The following is a 23,168-nucleotide window of genomic DNA, read 5'->3' as shown; positions in this document are numbered from 1 at the left end:
GATCTCAACCCCATAGAAAATCTTTGGAGGGAGTTGAAAGTCCGTGTTGCCCAGCAACAGCCCCAAAACATCACTGCTCTAGAGGAGATCTGCATGGAGGAATGGGCCAAAATACCAGCAACAGTGTGTGAAAACCTTGTGAAGACTTACAGAAAACGTTTGACCTCTGTCATTGCCAACAAAGGGTATATAACAAAGTATTGAGATAAACTTTTGTTATTGACCAAATACTTATTTTCCACCATAATTTGCAAATAAATTCATTAAAAATCCTACAATGTGATTTTCTGGATTTTTTCCCCTCATTTTGTCTGTCAAAGTTGAAGTGTACCTATGATGAAAATTACAGGCCTCTCTCATCTTTTTAAGTGGGAGAACTTGCACAATTGGTGGCTGACTAAATACTTTTTTGCCCCACTATGTTCTTGTCTGCATTGAAACATGACTGGACAGAAAAAGAATGTCAGAGTTGATAAAAAGCTGTAGTTGTTGGCATATTGACAGAAGGTGAAATGTAGCCGTCTTATCTCACATCTGATGGTACTTTATATAATATCAACACTATTATCCGTCATTGTACAGTCATTGAGAGGGCTAAAAATGCTAAACTAGTGGAGGCAGGTTAAACTTACCACTCCCAGGAAAAACACCATGCAGGATAGAGAGAATCCACTGGTGTAGCCAAGGTAGCCTAGAGACAAGAGAGAGAATTAGAGAGAAACTCTATGTACTAATGTACTATCAAGCAAACACTCACACACATTATGTAAACAAAGCATACAAAGACTAACTCTGAAACACACTCGCAACCGCACACTCACACACACCCTCACGCACTCACGCATACACCCATACACACACAACTTACCCAGGTTTTTGAGTATGCAGAGAGGCAGGATGATACCGATGGACACAAACACAACCAGGTAGTTTCCATTCATGTACCATTCACTGTAAACAACGCAGAGAGAACAGGTCTCACACGCAGAGCATCAATCCATCCATCTATCTATCAATACACCAACCAAACTGTGTAGTGTGTTGTGCCACCTGTGCCAAATGAAATACAAATAATGGATTTTATGAAATAGTTAGCCAATGACAGACAGACACTTACCCAGAGTTCTGCTCCAGTCTCATGAAGGCACGGATCACTTCTGGCAGTTCATACTTTACAATAAAGAGGTAGCTGGACATGGCTGGGTGCAAACAAACACAGATATTCCCACACTGAAACACATGTACATTTCAAAATAGAATCATAACACTACGATGAATTCAACATTAGCTGTTCACTTACCACCAATATTTTGAAGGGTTATCGATCCAAAAGCAGCCATTTTCCCCGGCCAGCCAAAAGCTCGCTCTCCCAACTTTTCATAGATGAGAGAGCCTGTTAGAACAACGACAATGTGCTGATGAGTGATATTCAAAGATACAGAGAAAAAAGGCAGAAAGGTGAGGACAGATAGACAGACAGAGGCTGACGAAAGACAGACATGCCCAAGAGTTAAAACATACACCTACCTCCTTCTTTTGCAGTCATTAGCAGCAAGTGAACGGAGTACAACGACAAGATGGCCACACCCAAGAGAAGGACTCTACGTTGGGATAAAAACCAGTCAGACAATAGCATTGGGCTATACCATACGGAAATCTTACACAAATCACAAAGAACAACACATGGAGGGGAATCAACTGAGTTACAAAACACCCTACATAATAACTTTCACTAGTTTCCCCCCTAGTCACTCTCACTCTGTTTCCCCCATTACCTATTTAGGGAGGTAAACTTAGCTTTAGAACTGCAGTCGTATTTAACTTGGGGGTGGGGGGGGGGGGGGGGGGGGGTCCGGATGCTTTCTCTGGCATGCATTTATTGCCTATTTGAGAAGACCATGTTCCAATGCCTAAAGCACATGTCAAAGACACTATCATGCCATGTCGATATGTGCCAGCTCAGACAAAATAGTGGCAGACCAATGCGTGTCAGTGCTTAGAGACCAGACTAAACGCTGAGCTATTATATAAGTCAATAAAGTAACTTGTGAGGTATTCCGGGAGGGGATGTATGGGTTTCCCGCATTGGCTGAACATGATCAGCCTTAAATCCTTACACTTAAAGAGGTCACAAGGGGCCATGGTCACCAAGGAGCCTCTAACCCAATGATCCAGTCTCCAATGGGCTCCAACGTATTAAACTAACTGAATTAAATATGTTGTTTTTGAATTGAGAGTTGCCCCTCTACCCCTCACTGTACTATTGTTGGCCAGACAGGTAAGCAGGTGAATGACTGTATCAAATGGGTGTTATGTGATACCACCTTACAGAATGTCAAGGAAGCCCAGAATAGATGGTGCGGAAGTAAGATGTCGCAACTGATGAGGGGGACTGACGTTAAAGGACTCCCTGTAAACTCCTTAGGACCGGAACAAACCGGCTACACCAATATAATCATCAAGTGGGTTTCTAATCTACTTCCTTGTCTCCTGTCCTTCAATCACTTTCAGGGATATGTTTTTGCTTAGTGAAAGTACCGTCACCAAATTCTTTCTTGGTAAAGCCCAGCCATATACAATGGAAACAGGACATCATCCTGTTTTGGACATTTGAGAAACCTGGTTATAGGGATTGTTTGAACAGACTCTTACGGACCTTAAACACAATCCGGGGAAGCTGGGAATGGATTGGGTGACATGGTTGTTCACGCCACCTTTGCATGCATGCTGGGGATGGCATGTCACAAAAAGGTCCTGACTTCGAACCAGAGTTAGTGTCTGTGTCTGCCTATTCTCGAATACATACCCCACCACTCACCCTGTTGTCAAACCCCACTTGCTATATCAAGGACTCTGAAGTTATTTCAGTCCTATCAGTAATACTATACGATGCAGACAGAATACTTTACTTTATTAGCTGGTGCTTTAATAACTTGACTGTTGCAGAAACCAAACATTGACCCCGTTCCACATTGTCTCTATGGCAGAAGCTGACACACACTTACACAAAAAGCATAATGCCAGTGTTGGCCATGGCGTAGGAGAGACCCAGGATGCCGCTGCCCATGATCGCATTACTCAGGTTGAAGACCGACATACCAAAGGAGGTATGTCCTGGGTGCTGAGAGAGAAAACGTTAGAGAGAGATTACTATGAGTTCAACTGATCGTAAACAAGAACATTTCACACACACACACACGTGCATGCACCACCCGTCACACACATGTAAACTATCAGTTCCTACGAAAGGGTTCCTCGGAATGAAAGTTTGAATAAAAGCAGACAGCTTTTGAGGAAATGGCCAAGGTTGTTGCTAAGAGATACAGTGTCCATAAGCAAGAGCAAACATGCATGTGTTGTCATCGATAGTTCATCGTCAGTCTTCTTACGTATTCTTCTTGATACTCCTCGTACTTCTTCTTCTTCATAATCCCATTAGTGAGAAATTTGTGGCTCTCTGCGTCTCCATCCTCCTCCAGGAAGTGACTGCAGATGTACAATCATTGAATCAATCTCTAGTTTAAAATACTTCTTTATGACTAGTTTATGACAGCTATGTTTGGACTTTTTGAGTGGTTACAGGGTCAGTTAGCCTAGTTCCAGCTTCTATATGTTTATTACAATTTTTTGGGTGTTTGAAGAAATGATATTACAGTGTAGCTAATCTGTTGGCGCTTTACAGTGAAGCTATGAGCTGAGAGATTCTCCTAACCAATGTATTGAAAAGCATTGTGTACATTAGACAATGATAGGTAGGAGACAATAAATGTATGATAAAGAACATAATTTCTATACAGTTTGGCAAAGAACACATTCTTGTTGCAACAACTAAGGAAATGCGCTTTCTTTCCTGTTTTTTTCTGTAGAAAGTCTCAGATAAAATAATTGATACAGTATTGAACCACACCTGTTGATGGTGGCCTTCTCTGAGTCGATGGGCTCTGTGAAGCGGTCGTCCAAACTGGCTGTGCTGTCATCGTCTGCCTCCGTGCAGACTTTCTTCAGCTCCATGCGGTCCATGGTTACAGCTATAGTCGTACGGGGCTGGGGAAGGGGTCACGGTCCAAAGCAGAGCAGTTGTACTCGGTAGGTTGGCTTGCTTTATCTCAGCCTTACACTATAGGGCAAATACCTGCAGAAAACAGCAAAGGGAGAGATAGTAAATATTCAGAGAGCTGCTGATGTGGCGGGAAGCCCTTATAACCAGCAAACATACAACCAATCATTCAATGTTGTCTAAACGTTGACTAAAAGTTGTGGGCCTGAACTAGCCATAATTTCTTTGCAATTACACTTTGACTAGCCCTCTATAGTGACAATATCCCTAATAAGATACAAAGTAGTACATGTCCAGTCAAAAAGGCCATGGCCACAAGTTTTCTCTGATTTGACTGTGTAATCTGTCAACAATGAGCTAGTTACTGTTAATGTTATGAAGATACATTCAATGAGTCTTATCTGACTGGCCAGAACTCTAGGGCCTTGACAAAGGACACTTCAAGGGGAAGAAAAGGTGTCATTCTACACACACCCATCTGTGTCACATTCCCCTGAACCCGCAGCACCATTTGACCTCCCCTTTCGATACATGTTGGTAGCTCACGCACTTCAGTGTGCTTTAACTATGGCGTCGTTCATAAACAATATCACTGTTCCTGTCACGCATTGGAATCTTGACATTCCGTGCAGACTGGTTTTGGATACTTTTTGTACTCTGCCATACACTGAGAGTTAACAAAATGGCCTCTAACTGTATCAAGTTCAAAAAGATTTTGTAGTCGATGTAGATAAGTCATTGTAGTCTTTTTTTGCTTAACAGACCGTAAAATCCCATATCAATTGTGACCTCAATTTTACATATCATCTATTTTAATAGAATAGCACACATTATTTTCCCTAAAAGAACCACTAAGTAACCCTTTCAGACACACGTCCATGTACTATTGCTGCGGTGCAGTTTCCTTTATGATGCTATAACCACATTAATTTTAGGTGGGTGAAAGCAAGTCTCAACATTATGTCAAAAACACGCCTGAATCCTAAATTCGGGTCAAAGAGGTCGGTTTATGAGGCCATGAGGCAGGCAAGTTTCCAACCAAATGTTCCCAACCTCTGGGAAAGCACGCTACAAAGGCCTGTCTGTATTGCTGTCCACGGTAAACCCAATTCAATTGAACGCACCGAGTGCACTGAAGTAGTGGGCCAGCAGGAGGCATGTGTTCATATTTCCATTCTATTGAACATTTGATTGCTGCTATTACGTAACAACAAGATGAGGCACTGGGCAGCGCACACAGAGCTCTGCTAAATTATTTTAACATCCAATTACCCACAGTGCTGTTCTTCCCATACAAAGGCTTCTTTGACATGAATGGGTAAAAACAGCTGAGCAGCCAGGCCCCTTGTCCATCCAGGTTCCCAAAAGTGGCACCCTGCTCCCTCCCCTGTCCTACCGACCAACACCCCAGGAAAAACACAACGGTGAAACACATCTAAACCTTAGTAACAAACATGGATGTCCAACGTTGTGACAAAGCCATAAACAAACAGCTATGGAATATGACCTCATCCACCAATCCAAGTCCATGAATTAACATTTCAGTGCTGCCCATCAAAAAACAAGCACTGTAAAAACTCTTCGAAAGGAAGTTTTAGTGCTAGAAAATACATTTCAGTCACATGCTATTTCAACTCTTGCTATTTCAACTCTTGCTATTTCAACTCTTTCTATTTCAACTCTTGCTATTTACACTCTTGCTATTTACACTCTGGCTATTTACACTCTTGCCCCAGGCATTAATGAAACTGGGCCAAGTATAAAATCCATCATCCTCACATGATCGTCAAAGCACGCCACGTTAACAGTCAATAAAACATTACGTAAGTGAGTCTATGCACAGTAGGTCCGCCATGTTGTACCCAGTCAGGACAGAGATCCATGGCCTTCAGGACTGAAACAGGTCATGTAAGGGGTTCCATGTTTCCCTTTAAGTCCATGCTGTGGAAAAGTCATAGACAGACTGAACCTGTATCTTACCACACACCTCTTTTGTTGTGACTGCTGTCACCTCCCCTGTATGGAAATGTATAGCCAAGCCAATCGTTAGCTGTTTGTGAAGCATTTTTCTACATACTTAGTTTTGCCTAGCTTGTCTACTCTACATAGTTCTGGTTTCATTGCATTCTAGTTCCTGCTGTGCCTATACCAGCTGCGTTCCTGGAACTGCTGTGTGTCCTAGTACATTCCTATGTTACGTCTCCTCTAGATAGACAGATTGACTGGTAGGTCTATATCTTCGTATTGGTAGATATTTGTATCTTTGTGATCGAAAGTGTGCATTGCATACAAATACAATCAATCATGGTCCCAACTGTACACCTCCCCAGTGTGCTACCCTCGAGCAAATAAGAACCTGCTCAACCAAACTTCACCCCTCCGCCCAGACAGCTAAGCACTCCACTGCTCCCCGTGCATATACCTTGTGTTATGCTATGACTAAGCTACCTATAGCCATAGACACAGCAAAATCTTTGAACCTTTGCCTTTCATGCACATCTGAAATGTATGCTTTACCCACTGTAGTTAAAACCACTGCTACTTTTGCATATGATTGTTTGAACAACAACAACTGAGTGAATGTGATTTAAAGTTGTCACAGTGTGTTAGTCAATGTGTCTGTGTATGCATTTGCTGTATGATAAAGCCAATGTGATAAATGCACGCAAGTACAGACTTTAAGATTTAGATTTTAATTTGAGACAGTTTTTGTTACAGCAGGAAAAGAATCCTGCAGCAACAGGAAATGTAAATTATGACGTGGATTATAATTAATGGACATTTTGTGTAGGGGTGATACATTTTTCGTTAGGGCAAGTCAAGTCTGACATTTTAAAGTGAAAATCACAAACTTTAGAAGCTTTTTTAAACCTCAAATACACTACAAGTTTCCATGTCCTGCTGTTAAGGAAAACTCCTGCAACAACAGGATGATCAAATTAAGATACGGCATCTGTATGCCAAATCGTTTATTGCATTATCAAACACAATATTTGATACCAAGTCTTGTACACTGTGCAAATAAAGAACCTTCTTGAAAATGCCTAACGCCTAAATCTAATGTAGTGTGCTTGCATACAACAAGGCTACAACACTTTTAATAGAAAAGTCAGTTCTGTGACACAACAAATACTGATCAAAACTTGAGATTCTTCTAATCCAATTTGCCAATAGCGTGACATCAATCATCTGAATGGGAAAAACATGAACTTCATTCGTTTTATCTGTCCAGAAGTAGCAGAAAAGGAGTCTGTGCAATTTACATAACACTCAACTCCAAGTTTAAGGACACAACAAAAGTAGAGTACCAGAGGATCCAATTCTTACTGGAGGTACACAACACATCATTAGCTCAAAGATTAGCTCTGTCTAACTCAAACTACCACTCAAGTTACGCAAGTCCCACTTCAGCAGTGGCTTGGTTTTCTACGCAACAAAACATCTAATAAACACACAAACAAATGCTCAAAGGAAACCAACTGAATACTTCAACCAATGAAATACCTCCCACAATCTCAAAAGCACAAAACAAACTATTTCAGCTAGGTGCATCTACAGTTTCTCAAGAAAACTGTAGAAAATTCTCCACTTTTCTCTACAAGATTTTTTATTTTCTCAGCAGTTACAACTTAGTGCCTATTTGAATAACAAACTTAGATCAAGTTAACTAAAGTTCCCCGACACGAGAATTAGATAAATGATGTGGAAAAGGAGACATACTCACTCATTCAGAGATGACAGAGAGGGGGTCCGAAGTGTTTTTTTTGGCTTGTTTGGGGGGGAGAATGAGGACAGTGCTAGTGAGCAGCCGGGAGAGGCAAGAGCTGCTGCTTTTTTGTAACCCAGGTAAGAGGAAGGCTTTTAAAGAGCAGGGGAAGGACCCACCCTGGCCAATCACGTCAGGAGCCTGAAGCCAACAACGCCTCCCCCCCTTTCCCCTACGTCAATGAAAAAGGAGCAAGAGAGAGGAAGGCAGAGAGAGGAGTTAATCAGTAGAAGAGAGGGAGGGGTTAGAGAGAGAGAGAGGGACAGCACACAGACATCCTGAAAGCTCGGCCAAGATTGCACAGTGAGCGTTGTTGCATCAACTGATGTTTGTTCTGTGATGGCCCGCCGAGCACACACGCCGGGTGGTCATCCCTGGGTGCAAATGGTACCGTCCTCATGCTGCGGTCACTGTCCTACCCTGTCCTGCCCTCAAACACACACCCCTCCCTTCCCACTAACCCTACCCCCTACTACCATGGGTTGACTCAGCGTACCGTTAAGCATTCAGAGCCTGCCAGAGACAACTGGCATCCATTGGGGAGGTTGTGACACTGCCCGCCAATCAGGGGCCACAGCTGAGTGTGCCGCTGAGCGCAAGGTCACACTCCGCTAAAGGATGGGGTCTTAACAGTCCAATTTTGTAATCCCCCTCATACACACGTACACGTACACACACACACACACACACACACACACACACACACACACACACACACACACACACACACACACACACACACACACACACACACACACACAGAGAAACTTCAAATCAGACACATGAAATGCTTCTTTTGAGTCCACAACCCACCACATTTTCTGAAATAAAATAAATATTACTGAAAGTGTTGTCTAGTCTACACCTGTTACAGCAGACAGTGTTGTCTAGTCCACACCTGTTACAGTAGAGAGTATTGTCTAGTCCACACCTGTTACAGCAGAGAGTGTTGTCTAGTCCACACCTTTTACAGTAGAGAGTATTGTCTAGTCCACACCTGTTACAGCAGAGAGTATTGTCTGGTCCACACCTGTTACAGCAGAGAGTATTGTCTGGTCCACACAAGACATCTGCAGAAGCAGAGCAGTACAGTCACATAACATCACTCACACATACAGATATAAACTCTCCACAGAATAACCTAAATAGCATGTCGTATATTCACATGTAGTATTTGTAATTAGTTAGAAGTTAAGACACAAAACAAACCAATTTTGAAAGTAAGTTATCTCAACAATTCAAAGACTGAGTCAGTCAGGACGATCCAAAGCTGGAAGACATGTCAACTCCATTTATACCTCAACCATCATTCACGGAAAATGATCTGCTACTAAGCACCAATAGCCCGAAAACACAAACAAAAATACTCTTCTATGCTACCATGGGCAATGCATCACCACTGTGGCAAATTACATGGAAAATATCCAGCCTATTCAGAGTTGAGTGCAATGTATAAAAAGAAGCTCAGAAATTCAATCAGAGTGAAGTTTTAAAGAGAAGGTATGAGAAATGAATACAGGGAGAATTAAATGAAAAGGTTAATTCTAGTGACAGTCCTACTGACCATGCCTGAAATCTTCACAGATCTTCACAGACTTCCTTCTGGCTATGGGAGCATTCCTTAAAAGGTGTCACACTTCTGAAGTGCAAGGGTTTCACACCAAACAGTCTAATGTCTCTGAGCCAATCATTAGCGGTTCTAGACCAGCCCAGGTCACACAGGAGAAGCGACTGACTGGAACAAGCCTGCTCCAGCCACTACTCAAACGAACAGAGACGTGCTTAGTCATTACAACACAAATTCTAAACTACAACACAAAAAGCCGTGACATCAATGTTATTAAGACAATAACTACTACATTGGCTGAAGCAAAGCTGAACATTATAGAAGCCAGTGAAACATTCTAACCAAACATTGTTTTATCACGGCATTTGTCATGTCATATTACATCACTCACACACAAGAAGATGCATATTTGGCCTCCCGGGTGGCGCAGTGGTCTAGGGCACTGCATCGCAGTGCTAGCTGCGCCACCAGAGTCTCTGGGTTTGCGCCCAGGCTCTGTCGCAGCCGGCCGCGACCAGGAGGTCCGTGGGGCGACGCACAATTGGCCTAGTGTCATCTGGGTTAGGGAGGGTTTGGCCGGTAGGGATATCCTTGTCTCATCGCGCTCCAGCGACTCCTGTGGCGGGCCGGGCGCAGTGCGCGCTAATCAAGGGGGCCAGGTGCATGGTGTTTCCTCCGACACATTGGTGCGGCTGGCTTCCGGGTTGGAGGCGCGCTGTGTTAAGAAGCAGTGCGGCTTGGTTGGGTTGTGCTTCGGAGGACGCGTGGCTTTCGACCTTCGTCTCTCCCGAGCCCGTACGGGAGTTGTAGCGATGAGACAAGATAGTAATTACTAGCGATTGGATACCACGAAAAGGGGCTACATTTTTTTTTTTAAGAAAAAAAAAGAAAAAGAAGATGCATATTTACTCGACCACACATGGACTGACCACGGAAACAACAACAGCTTAGCCCTCTGACCAGTTGCGCTCCTTACCCCAGCTATTTCCCCATGTCAAGACATTCCCATCTTCAAACACTCCTTTCAAATGTGGATATAAATTAAACCTTCCTGTAATTATTGTTCCAGTAAACATTTATTGACATTGAGGAACTTACGGAACACTTTGCATTGGGCTCTTCTGTATATAAGAGGCCATCTTCAATCAAATCAATATTCATTCAGTAACAGATTCTGAAAATCTCAAGCATCTACCTGGAGGATTATACAGTACCTAGCATTGTGGATAACGGGCTATAAATAAGAGCCAATGTTTTCCTGCTGTATATCAGAAGTTTCAGCTACATGGGCTGAACTTTCTATCGTATTTTTTTTTACAGTAATTTGAACTCTCTCTCCCTCTGTGTCTCTGTGAAGACCAAGAGCCAGATCCTTGCATTAACTGCATTACTGGAAGTACTTCAACTATGGTCCCCCAAAAACCCACTGGACTGGAGGCAAATACTCCCCCTCTAACGTATTCACTTTTTACGAGGGGTCTCTGACGTCGACAGAGTAGGATCTGGCCTGTAGATGCCTATTAGTTGGGTTATTTCTGCAGCAGGAGACCCACATGTTGGGTGAACAGCAGCTGGTTAACAGCGGTTGTCAATTACAGGTCAAGAGGCCTCCTGACCTCTCTTATCTTCCAAAACAAAAACACCAAACCAGTCCACTGGCACCAGCAGGTAACTGGAACAGCTGAAACACCATGTCACAGCAATACTACAGGCATTTCTAATAGGGTGAATACAGGGTCCTATCCCAAGAAAGGCGCATGCACTCTCACAAACTGTACACAGCACTCCAGTCACCAGACTCTTGCCAGCGCAGTCGTCCAACTAGCCTCATTCCAGCAGCCTCCACAGCTCTCTAACCAATTATAGAAAGCAGGAATTTTAAGGCAACCAAAATAAGTTGGTACCTCAGACACCATGTGACATGCTGCAAATAGCTCCGGTAGGTGGTGAATGATTGGCCAGATGACATATCACCAGGACGGTAATGGAAAGTGCCGCTTTTGTTGCATCAAACAAACCAACATCTCTTTCCGTCCAACATCAACATTGCTGGAAGAATGTCTGGGCCCTTACATCATAACAATTTAGAATGTGTTGAGAGACACATTTTGATCTTTGCTATGTAACTCTATGCTTACGTCTGGTGAACCATTAGAAGCCATTAGCCTGTGTTCTATCAGGTGTGTAACACTGGCATTCAAAAGCAAAGAGGATATAACACAATGCTCCTTCTGATAATCCCTCAAATGCTGAAAGGTCAATAAGGAATCAATACAGTGCAAGAGATACACCAGCCCTTCCACACACTTGTTAAAAATACAACAAGTGTAGACCTACCATGAAATGCTTACTTATAAGCCCTTAGCCAACAATGTAGTTTTAAGAAAAACAGGAGTTATTTAAAAAAAAAAAGTTAAATAACAATAACGAGGCTACATACAGGGGGTACCGGTACCGAGTCAATGTGCGGCGGAACAGGTTAGTCAAGGTAATTGAGGTAATATACACATGTAGGTAGGGGTAAAGTGACTATGCATAGATAATAAACAGTGAGTAGCGGCAGCGTAAAAAAAAGGGGGGCTCAATACCAATAGTCCGGGTACAACATGATGTCAAAAAAGACTCAGGTTACAGTGATCAGCTGACACCTCAGGGTAGTTTAGGAGAAAGTCAAGGGTCTCCTGCATGTGGGACTACTCTGAAATTCACAGAGTGGAGTTACATCCGTGAAAATTCTTTAATGGCATTGTCGAAGGGGTTACAACCAGTCAAAGCACATTTTGATGTACAAGTACACCTCCTGGACAGGACGCTAGTCTATCGCATGGCCAATCTAGCAAGCAGCACCAAGCAGAGACGCATCAGTTCCCTTTTTTACAGTATGACTCGGCCGGGGATTACATTAATATCCCCACAAGGTTGGTGGTATTAATGTGTCCTAACCACCCTGTCAGTCAAGTTGATACCCACAAATCAACTATTTAGATGTTGTCTGCACATGCAAGTTAATTATGAGTGGCATGTGCCTCTCTTTCTCTCTCACAGATGTGACACATTCTACATGTCCACTCTCCGAGGCTCCCTGCCACAATTTCAGCTCCACCATAAATGCCTTGGGTGTTATGGGAGCCCAGTTCAAGATGGGGTTGACTCGTGTAGCCTACATGGAGATGCATCCGATCCACTGCTTATCTACACTAGCTCGTTACTATTGTTGGCTGTGTGAGTCCTTTTATCCATCTGTACAACTAGAAAAGCTTTGAATGTCAGCCACTGATCAGTTTTAAACCCAATGTTGAATTTAGGTGTCCCTTCTCTCCATTCAACTCGCGAGAATGGTTTCTGAATGTCGGGAACTGAAATGTGCAAATCCAGCATTTAGCTATTGACATAGCAAAGGTTGCTTCATTACACTGCTGCTATTCACCTGTCTGGTATCAGTAAATACCCAAAGGTATCCATCCCAAAACTTGAAAGGTGTTTGGTTAGGCCTTTGCCAATATCATCTAACAAGTAGGTGTGTTCTCTAGCATTCCCACAGGTCAGAGCATGTGAGCTGGCGTCTATGGAGATGAACATGTGGGTTGAGGGTAAGCTCCAAAACATGCAAATATTTCCACGAGGATCTCCATACATATTGACTACAGCCAAATAGTACATTTGTTAAGAACCAAGTTAGCATTGAGAGCACAAGCTATCTTAAAGAACCCATGTTAGCATTAAGCACAAGTTAGACCAAAGAACACAAGTTAGCATTGAGAGAGCAAGATTGCCTCAAGAACACAAGTTAGCATTGAGAACACAGGTTAGCACTGAGAACACAGGTTATCCTTAAGAACACAGGGTTGGATTCATCTATGGGATTTGATTTAGAGCATAACTGGGCTGGAGAAATTATCTGATAGAGGCTGAGAGACTCCCATCAGGCCAAAGTCCACATAGCAACAGAGCTAAATATAAGCCATTCCTCAGAACATCACATCTCTACACTAGCTGTGACATGACTGCCATGCTTTTACCACTTCATGCAACACTTACTCCTGAATCTATCAAACCAATACAGTGCTGTAGAAGTGCACAAGGCAAACTGTTCACGAGAACATCTGGTTTAGTCTAAAAGATCTTGGCAACCCATGTGAAAGTATCAATATTGTTCAAGTTCAATCTCTCAGTGAAATCTGCTAAGCATGAAACACACGAGAATCTGACTGCCGATAGGTACTTATCAAAGTAGGAGGCCAATCCTTCTCTTGCTAGAAAAAGGCGTACCTTCTGTGTATTTGTAGAATCGCAATGGTCGGCAGTGGACAAAAACTTGACTTTGAGCCAATCAGAGAGCACAAACCTCCACGTGGTGAAGCCGAAAGGAGTGACAATAAGGGAAAAAAGGAGAGCTAATCCACTCTTTTTTTTATCAGAATTGTTCTACCTAAAACAATAAAGCTACATAAAAATTGAAAATCTATAGCAAGTGTTTACATATTTTACGTCTAGGTAAGGAGTTTTGTGCTTTTTTGGTAGGTTTGATAATGTGTACTATCTTATTAGTTAGCTAGCTAGCTGGCTAACGTTAGCTTGCTAAGTGAGCAAGGCCAATCACACACACTTCATATGAAACAAATGGGGTGGTAAGTGCAGCACAATACACACAACACTAACCAAGCATGCTACCAAGCCACTGTAGCTAGTAACATTATAATTAAATCACAAGGGATTTGTTTCCATGTAGCAGGTGCCTGTAGCTGTTGAGAGTCAATGCAGTATCTTTACTTTACCTAGCTAGCGAATCATGCTAACCATTTAGCTAACGTTAGCCAGCTAGCTAAAACTGTATATATGGGCTGTATGCGATTATGGAGAGTACATAAAAAAAAAAAGTAATCTTGCTAGCTAGCTGTGGCCATCTGGCTAGTATCAACAAGGGCTTTTTACAACCATAGTAACATTAGCGCATCTAGCTCGCTAACATTGACTAGACAAAGCAACACACACAGACATGCATTGCCAAACAACTCTACTGCCACCTTCTGGTATGGTGTATTTAAACAAGGCTGAGTGGCTGACGACTTCAAGGTCTTTGCTGTCTGAACACAGAAGAGATTGGCAGCCAACACTGTTGAGAGGTGCTAAGTACTGGCGGCAGGCAAACGTTTGACAATCCTATCTGTGTGTCTGAGCCATTGTACTTCAGAATTGGAGTTGGGCTTCGTCAAAGAAAATAGAGGCCATCAATGTACAAAGGTACGGTATGAGTTACAGTCACAAGCATGTACTGTACTAATCATAGGAGGTAGGTTGCACCTTAATTGGGGAGGATGGGCTCATGTTAATGGCTGGAGCAGAATAAGTGGAATGGTATCAAATACACATGTTCTCCATGCGACTATGTACATACGTACGACTCAGTGATCTTGTTGTACATACTTCTTTGCTCAAGCCTTAGCATCAATATAGGCATTTCTCATGCTGTACATACTTTTGTAAAAAAATAATGACTGTACATACTCTTGACGATCTTGTGAAGAGTGCGGTGATATGTATTGGTGTGGTCAGTGTAGCGTGGTTCGTTCTGCGTTGTGTAATTCTTAATTAGGACGCTGCCACAACTGATGGTCTGCTCGTTGAAATCTTTTTATTTGCCCTGCACACGAAGAGACAACACACACGTTACCCTTGGTGCAGTCACAGCTCTCCGGCACCTTGCTAGCCGAGGGTCAGGCAAAAAAGCGCCAAAAGGAATTAACAGGTGCTGCGTGCACACACTCGCTGCACAACAGCATATACAAGTAAAACTATACAGAACATAATTCTGACAAAATAAAAGACATACCTGCACACGAAGAGACAACACACACGTTACCCTTGGTGCAGTCACAGCTCTCCGGCACCTGCGCGAGCACATGTACACTCACTCAACCACTGTCACAAGTACTTAGAAGTTACAACAGATACCCCAGTCAGTGAGCTCTGTGAAACTTGTTAACATAAATTCCTACACTGTCCACACTATAACAAACGTATGGTTGCAAAACAGTACATTGTATAACCTTATGACGGTTTTATATTAAACAGTTTCGGAGCCAAGGACAACATACCTTGCTAGCCGAGGGTCAGGCAAAAGAGAACGATAAAGTGGTATGGGGATACAGATAACCCGCGATGGGCCAAACCAAAATATACAAAACTTTTACAATCACTTGTATGTACAATATTGGTATGAAAAAGTGTTTGTACACCAAATAAAAACATTAGCTATGCAGCTGTAATTAAATAAAAAAATACACTGAATTATTATTATTATTATCAGATTATTAACATCCCCTCTTGACCTGGCCTATTTGAATTGGTCCTTGTGTGCAATTTGGTGCGTAATCTAGGGGAACAACATCACACTGCTACATTCACCCCCACTGTTTTACACTAGATTATAGGCCCAAAACAAAACACATTACCTCAAAGGTAACAAAGCAAAGAAAGAAAAAAAATTCACACCCACAGGGCGACAGAGTAACCCAGTGTAGTCCCTTAATTCTAGACCCACAAATGGTCGATCAGCTGAAAAGCTATCCCGCGAAGGATTAGGAAAAATAAGGGGTAGCTAATCCCTTATTCAACCGTATACGAAAAATGCCATATACATTTTATGCCGATGGACTACAGACAAAGTTACATGAATTGTCAAATATATTAGACAAATCCACAAATCCTTCTAAGACATGCTTAGATTCCTACATTCCTACAAAAGAAAAGGTAGGCAATATCCTACCGTCACTGAGAAACCAAGAACTGTTTCATTTCCTGTGTAGACATAGTTTGGATTAGCCTATCCACTGGCTTAATAAGTCTACCCAGTCTAGTCCGAACACCCTCACCCACAAACCTAGCAGGAATGTCACAGACAGCACTAAACCCTGCTCAGAGGTCTAACCTCAGGATGGGGAGTACTACAGATCCGCATCTCCGGAGCCAGCACACTTTCAGTTACCGACTCAACACTAGTAGTGTCAGACGACTGATCAGAATCCTGGTAGATTGTCACAGACCACACTGACGAAGCATCTTCAACCAAGGTAACATCATCCACACTGAATGGAGTTTCGCAATCAGAACTCTTGTAGGCTTCGGGGATATCTCTCTGGTCCACTACTGCTGAGCACACCTCACTTAAGGGGACTTCATACGGTTGTTCCACCTCACTTCCAACAGCCGGGACTTCACCATCCTCTTGGAGTATCCTCCCAGAAGACTCAGAAAGGCCTGCTACCCAGTGGACAGTCCTGGCGTCACTCCCATCCATTTGGCTGGACATTGCAGACATCTCAGAGATCACGTCACCACTCGATAGAGATCCGTGACCCTCAGGTTCCTCCCACGAAGGTAAAGGCAGAAAGTTGACTGGCATAATCAGGTTCCTATGCACAGTTTTGATGCGTCCAGTGGTAGGGTGTTGGATACGATATGTGTTCAGTGAGCTGTTCTTTGCAACCACTATGTACACCACACTCTCCCAGCGATCAGCCAGTTTCTTCTTGCCCCTCTCCCCCTTGTTAGCAAGTAGAACTCTATCTCCCTTCTGCACCGAGTGACCCTTAGACCGTCTGTTGTAGACCTCAGCTTGTCTCTTTTGTTGCTTACTGGCATGCTGCTGGGCCAATGTCATGGCCTCTCTCAGATCCTCACCCAGAGACTGGACATACTTATCCACATCTACTATGTCCCCATCCAGCAGCACACTTTCAAACATAACATCTACCGGCAACCTAGGGGTGCGTCCGAACATCAAGAAGAAGGGTGGAAACCCAGTAGTCTCATGAACAGTGCAGTTATAGGAGAATGTCAATGTGTTCAACATCTGAGGCCATTTAGCATTAGACCTAGCTTGCAGAGCTCTAATCATCCCACCCAGTGTGCGATTCAGACGTTCTGCTTGACCGTTACCCATGGGATGATAAGGTGTGGTGTGGGACTTTTCAACACCAGATAACTGAAGTAATTCTGCAATAAGTAAACTCTCAAAGTTAGCACCCCTGTCAGAATGGATGCAATCAGCGAACCCATAAATGCAGAAGAAATTATTCCAGAGAACACGAGCAACAGTCTTAGCAGACTGGTTTGGACATGGATACGCACAGGCCAGCTTAGTAAAGTGATCAGTCACTACTAACACATCAATAGACTTGTTGTTTGAATCTTCGGCAGTCCAGAAATCAATACACACAAGTTCTAAAGGTGCCGTTGTCACAATGGAGACAAGTGGAGCTCTTGCTTCAGGCTCAGGTGCTTTACTCAACACACATCTCTTACAGTGGGCCACGTATTCCTTGACATCCTTCTCCATAGATTCCCAGTAAAACCGCTGTCTCGTGAGCCACAATGTGCGCTGCTGACCCTTATGACCAGCATCATCATGAACTCCCTTCAACACAAGGCCTCTCAAAGACACAGGTACGACATACTGGAATATTTTCTTCTTACTCACTGGGTGTTTTGAAACACGATACAGAATCCCTAACCGCGTGGTGAGTTTCCCCCACTGTCTTAGAGTATAAACTGTTTCTTTAGCTTCAAAGACTCGCTCTCTCCTAGATGGGCGCCGGCCTCTATCTACAAAGAAATCTCTGCTGATGATAGGATCCAGTGACTGGTTATCATACAGCTCCTTGTGTGTAAGGACAGGTAAAGGGCTCTGACCCATGGACATCAACTTCTCAAGATGCTGCACATGTGAAGCGGCCCTCACTGTGGCACCATCATCCCATCGGCGATGGGCTTGGAGGACAGCAGACACCTCTTCACAGGAAACCAACCCACTGACATCGTCTCCAGCTCTACTCAACTCACTCCCAGGAGCCATAGACGTTCCACAGCCAGCCTCGGGCTGCTCACAGGAGAGACGGAACATGTCTTGTACATCCTCCAGTCGAAGACCTCTGGCTTCCTCCAGCAGGACATCATATGGAATTCCTGTCAGTCGGTGCAGAACTTTGGAGCGGACAAATGGCTCTCTGCTCAAAGCATCAGCAACGACATTCTTGGGCCCTGGTATGTACTGGATATCAAAATCAAAAGGTGCCAGCTTTGCAACCCATCTCTGCTCACATGCATCAAGTCTCGGCTTTGTAAGAATATATTTGAGTGGATTGTTGTCGGTCCACACCGTAAACTTATGCCCTCGCAGCCAATGGCTGAACTTATCATGAATGGCCCATTTCATGGCTAGAAATTCCAGCCGGTGAGCAGGATACTTGGATTGTGCATGATTAAGAGATTTACTAGCAAAAGCTATTGGCCTGGCTATGGCCTTCCCATCTTGCACTTGGGATAGTACAGCTCCCAAACCACTAGTAGATGCATCAACAGAAAGCAAAAATGGCTGAGAAAAATCTGGATGAGCCAGCAGTGCCTGGTCAACTAGTGCTGCTTTCAAAGCTTCAAAAGCGAGTTGACACTCGGCAGTCCAGTCTGCAGCAGTGAGCCTGCGAGAGGGACCAGGCCTCTTTCTGCCCTTGCCTCTCCTAGGCTTCTTCTGACCTGTAGTCAGCTGAAACAATGGCCTAGCAACCATGGAACAATTCTCAATGTAGTGTTGATAGTATACTACCATACCAAGGAAAGAACGGATTTTGCTAGGAGACGGAGTGACACCATCAGCTTCCATCATCTCACTCTCAGTCACATTCAAAATGGTTTGAACCTTAGCAGGATCAGTGGCTACGCCCTCCTGAGAAATGATGTGGCCCAAAAACTTAACAGACCTCCTCAAAAACTTGCACTTAGACGGAGACAGTTTAAGATTGTGCTCCTGCAACCGCTGGAAAACCATCTCAAGTCTCTGCAGACTCTCTTCCTCCGTCTTAGCAAAAACCATCAGATCATCCAAATAGCAAAGGAGACTTAGAAAGTTTTGGTCCCCAAAGATGGTCAGCATCATTCTCATAAAAGTAGCTGGGCTGTTGCAAAGGCCCTGAGGCAAACGATTGTACTCGTGCAGACCTAAAGGAGAGGAAAAGGCAGTGTATTTCTTATCCTCTTCATGCAGTGGCACATTGTAGTACCCTGATGTCAAGTCCATTGTGCTGAAGAAGGCATTACCTCCCAGCGCCGCCAGTACATCAGCCTGATGAGGCAGGGGGTGAGCATCCTTCACTGTGCAGGCGTTTAACCACCTAAAGTCAGTACATAGACGCAAGTCCCCATTCTTTTTCCATACCAGCACCAATGGTGAGGCATACTCGCTGCTGGATTTTCTGATGATTTCCTTTTCCTCCATATCATCCAGTGTTTCCCTGAGTTTTTGGTAATGAGCTGGAGAAAGCCTACGATAAGGTAATCGAAATGGGCGGTCGTCAGTCAGCCGTATGCGATGGCAGAACTCTTTTGCCTCTCCACAATCCAGGCTATGTCTAGAGAACACCGTGTCATACTTCTCAATTAAACCGACAAGTTTGTCTTTCCAGAACTGTGAAACTGGACACTCCTCAACAGACAGGCCTTGAAGTCCAAGATTGCTCAGTGTACTGTTGTCATTAACTACACTGCCACCAACTGAACTCTTAGCTGTAAGACTGCCATGTGAGCTGTCACATTGTACTTTTGCCACGTTTTGGTAAGCAGCTTGCTGCTTGACATCATCAAAATCCTCCAATGCAATACAAGGGTACACATCTGCCACTTTAGCATTTCGTCTCAGGGTAACTGGCGAAGTTGTTGGATTCACAATCTTCACAGGGAGCCATCCATCCCCCCACAGAGGCGTAACTACTCTCCCTACTAGTATGTGTCGATTCACACAACGAGACGTGCTGGGCTCGACAACAACAGTACTGCCCACAGAGAGTTTTGTCTTTGGGGGTAAGCGGCCCCACACCAGATGCTCACTCATGGGTTGGAGCGTTACTGCCCTCTTCAACTTAATGGTGCCCACTTTATCTGGGATGGAGTCTCCTCTCCATCTCTCCAGATTTGATAGGAGACGCAGGAACTGGCTGTCCTCACACTGGCCAGAAAGACCTGGCGTACCCACCACCCGCCAGTAGCTGTCATTTGATTTGAACTGTCTAATCAGAGACTTCAACACGTTAGTGCCAACAATGAGTTCATCAACCTGCCCATCTACAATAAGCACTGGGACTACATAACTGAAGCCATAAAGCTGTAGTTTCAAGTCACACATGCCCACTGGGCTAGTTTGCGTCCCACCACAACCCACCAGTATGATGTCTGAAGGAGCTAGAAAGTTCCCCTCTACCACTCCTGCCTCCCTCAACCGAGGTACAATATCTGCGCGCAGAGTAGTAGCCATGGACCCACTATCTAACATCCCCTTCAGCTCAACTTTATCCTGTACTAGCACGGTGGTGTAAAACAAACTGTCATTCTGAGAAATTCTCATTGTGTTCTGAAAAATTACTGTGTTGTTCTTGGGTACTGACTCACAAAAATAAGAATAAACAGATTGGATATCATCATCATCATTGGAGGAAAAATTAGCCTGCCCCACATTGCCATCCTCAAAATGTAGGCTTTCTAGTTTTCCAGACCTGCCAGTCTGTCCACATCCAGGGCTCTTTCGCTTCCCAGTCTCACTACAGTCAAAGCTCATGTGGCCAGGAGAGAAGCACTTGAAACACAGCTGGTGCATCTGACAGTGAGCTTTAGTCCAGTGATTAGTTCTTCCACAGACAGCGCACTCACGCTCACGTTTGGGGAACTGTTTACGGGGCCCTCTGTTCACAGACTGAGTATTGCAAGAGCCTTCTCTAGCATACTCAAAACTTTCTCTAATGTCCCACCCTCAGATACAGATTGGGCCTGTTCTGGTTCACGGCCACATCGAGAAAAAGATGACACATTAGGTCTGCTCTCAGGATCCACTTCCTCCTGGGGGGAGTCGAAGACAGCAGCCACCTGCTGTGAAAGTTGTGTTCTACATGCTTTACGCTCCCTTAACAGTTCATCCAAACGATCCTGTACCTCACTGGCTGTCCAGTCACGCAGGGGTTTGCATTTGAACACTTGGACCAACTCTTTATCAGGACAGTTGCGTACAAACATGACTGCCAACTCTGAGCGCTGATTGGGCAAAGTTCTACCCTCACCTACAAGATACTGTTCAGCTGCGTCTGCAGCTTTGTTAAGCCTAATCCAGAAATCTAGTGGACCCTCATTAGCATATGGTTTCATTGAATAGAAATCAGCTAATGGCATACCTGAGTAGACAGTATCCCCAAAGTGTTGCTTGAGAACACTGAACACTGCCTTAACATCTGTGACAACAGGGTTGTTACGCATCCAGACTTTGGTCACATCCCGTGCCCTCCCCATGAGCCTAGACATCACCTCCCCAACATTCTCAGACCCAGTGTAACCCCTCTTCTCTAGGTAGACTCCCATTAGCTCCTCCCACTCCAGGACAGAGTACTCATCTGAGCCATCACCCCTGAAGAAAGGTGGAGCACTAACCTCTGACTTCACAACCAGATTCAGCTTGGACGCATCAATAAAAGTTGACCCACATTGTTCAGGCAGGGGAAACTGCTGGGATTGGTCAGGGGAATGGGCAGGAGAAAGACTTGAAGCCCCAGGCTGCAGTAAACTCGCTCTGATTGATTCTCCTATCTCTGAGCCAATCTGCTTAATAAGGTCACTCAGCTGACTCGGTGTCCCATTATTACTGAGGACTGGGGACGATGGTACATCAAGAGACAGAGGTGGGATACCCTGGTCAGGTGGAGTAAACAGCCTACTCCTCCCAGTGCTAGTAAACTCAGGACTAGCAACCACTCTACTCCCAGGAGCTGACTGTACAAATGGTGTAAATGCATGGACACCCCTCCCTCTACCCACACTAACCACACCAAAATCCCCAGCATAACTCATCTTATGGACTTGAGAGTCTTCCATGGCTCAATAGAGAACTAAACTACAATGTAATTTACTGCATACAAATACAAAAAAAATGCAATAAACAAATTCCCTCAAAACATGCAAATAAACGCCAATACAATTTTCTAGTGAATATGCTACATTCACCTTCACTATTTACAGTATACATTCACTTATAGCAAACCATCAACAAGTGCGCATGCGCGGGTCGCGCATCTCCTCCACATGCACAGCTCCGGTGGTCAGCTTGAGCTAACCAGTCGGCAGGTCGCGGCACCAGTTTGTAGCGTGGTTCGTTCTGCGTTGTGTAATTCTTAATTAGGACGCTGCCACAACTGATGGTCTGCTCATTGAAATCTTTTTATTTGCCCTGCACACGAAGAGACAACACACAAGTTACCCTTGGTGCAGTCACAGCTCTCCGGCACCTTGCTAGCCGAGGGTCAGGCAAAAGAGCGCCAAAAGGAATTAACAGGTGCTGCGTGCACACACTCGCTGCACAACAGCATATACAAGTAAAACTATACAGAACATAATTCTGACAAAATAAAAGACATACCTGCACACGAAGAGACAACACACACGTTACCCTTGGTGCAGTCACAGCTCTCCGGCACCTGCGCGAGCACATGTACACTCACTCAACCACTGTCACAAGTACTTAGAAGTTACAACAGATACCCCAGTCAGTGAGCTCTGTGAAACTTGTTAACATAAATTCCTACACTGTCCACACTATAACAAACGTATGGTTGCAAAACAGTACATTGTATAACCTTATGACGGTTTTATATTAAACAGTTTCGGAGCCAAGGACAACATACCTTGCTAGCCGAGGGTCAGGCAAAAGAGAACGATAAAGTGGTATGGGGATACAGATAACCCGCGATGGG

At 44.1% G+C, this 23,168-nt stretch overlaps 1 protein-coding gene across 3 annotated transcripts in view; it reads right to left on the bottom strand.

Annotated features, from left to right (window-relative positions):
* Window positions 1-23,168, bottom strand: part of LOC129838476 (sodium-coupled neutral amino acid transporter 4-like) — a 41,838-nt gene that overhangs the window by 14,676 nt on the left and 3,994 nt on the right. The window contains exons 1-9 of one of the 3 annotated variants that reach the window (XM_055905458.1): window positions 7,782-7,900; window positions 3,908-4,132; window positions 3,390-3,486; window positions 3,006-3,121; window positions 1,528-1,601; window positions 1,301-1,393; window positions 1,118-1,199; window positions 869-951; window positions 633-691 (exon numbers count right to left, since the gene is read on the bottom strand). In XM_055905458.1, the coding sequence (XP_055761433.1) occupies window positions 633-691; window positions 869-951; window positions 1,118-1,199; window positions 1,301-1,393; window positions 1,528-1,601; window positions 3,006-3,121; window positions 3,390-3,486; window positions 3,908-4,020 (717 nt within the window). In that variant the 5' untranslated portion in view covers window positions 4,021-4,132; window positions 7,782-7,900. Of the gene's footprint in view, window positions 1-632; window positions 692-868; window positions 952-1,117; window positions 1,200-1,300; window positions 1,394-1,527; window positions 1,602-3,005; window positions 3,122-3,389; window positions 3,487-3,907; window positions 4,133-7,781; window positions 22,893-23,168 lie in introns of those variants that run through there. The other 2 variants (XM_055905459.1, XR_008756853.1) reach the window with 2 other exon arrangements.

This window comes from Salvelinus fontinalis, chromosome 39, assembly GCF_029448725.1.
Source record: "Salvelinus fontinalis isolate EN_2023a chromosome 39, ASM2944872v1, whole genome shotgun sequence".
Classification (NCBI taxonomy): domain Eukaryota; kingdom Metazoa; phylum Chordata; class Actinopteri; order Salmoniformes; family Salmonidae; genus Salvelinus; species Salvelinus fontinalis.
The sequence above is the reverse complement of the archived record's forward strand: the minus strand, read 5'-3'. Positions and strand labels throughout refer to the sequence as shown.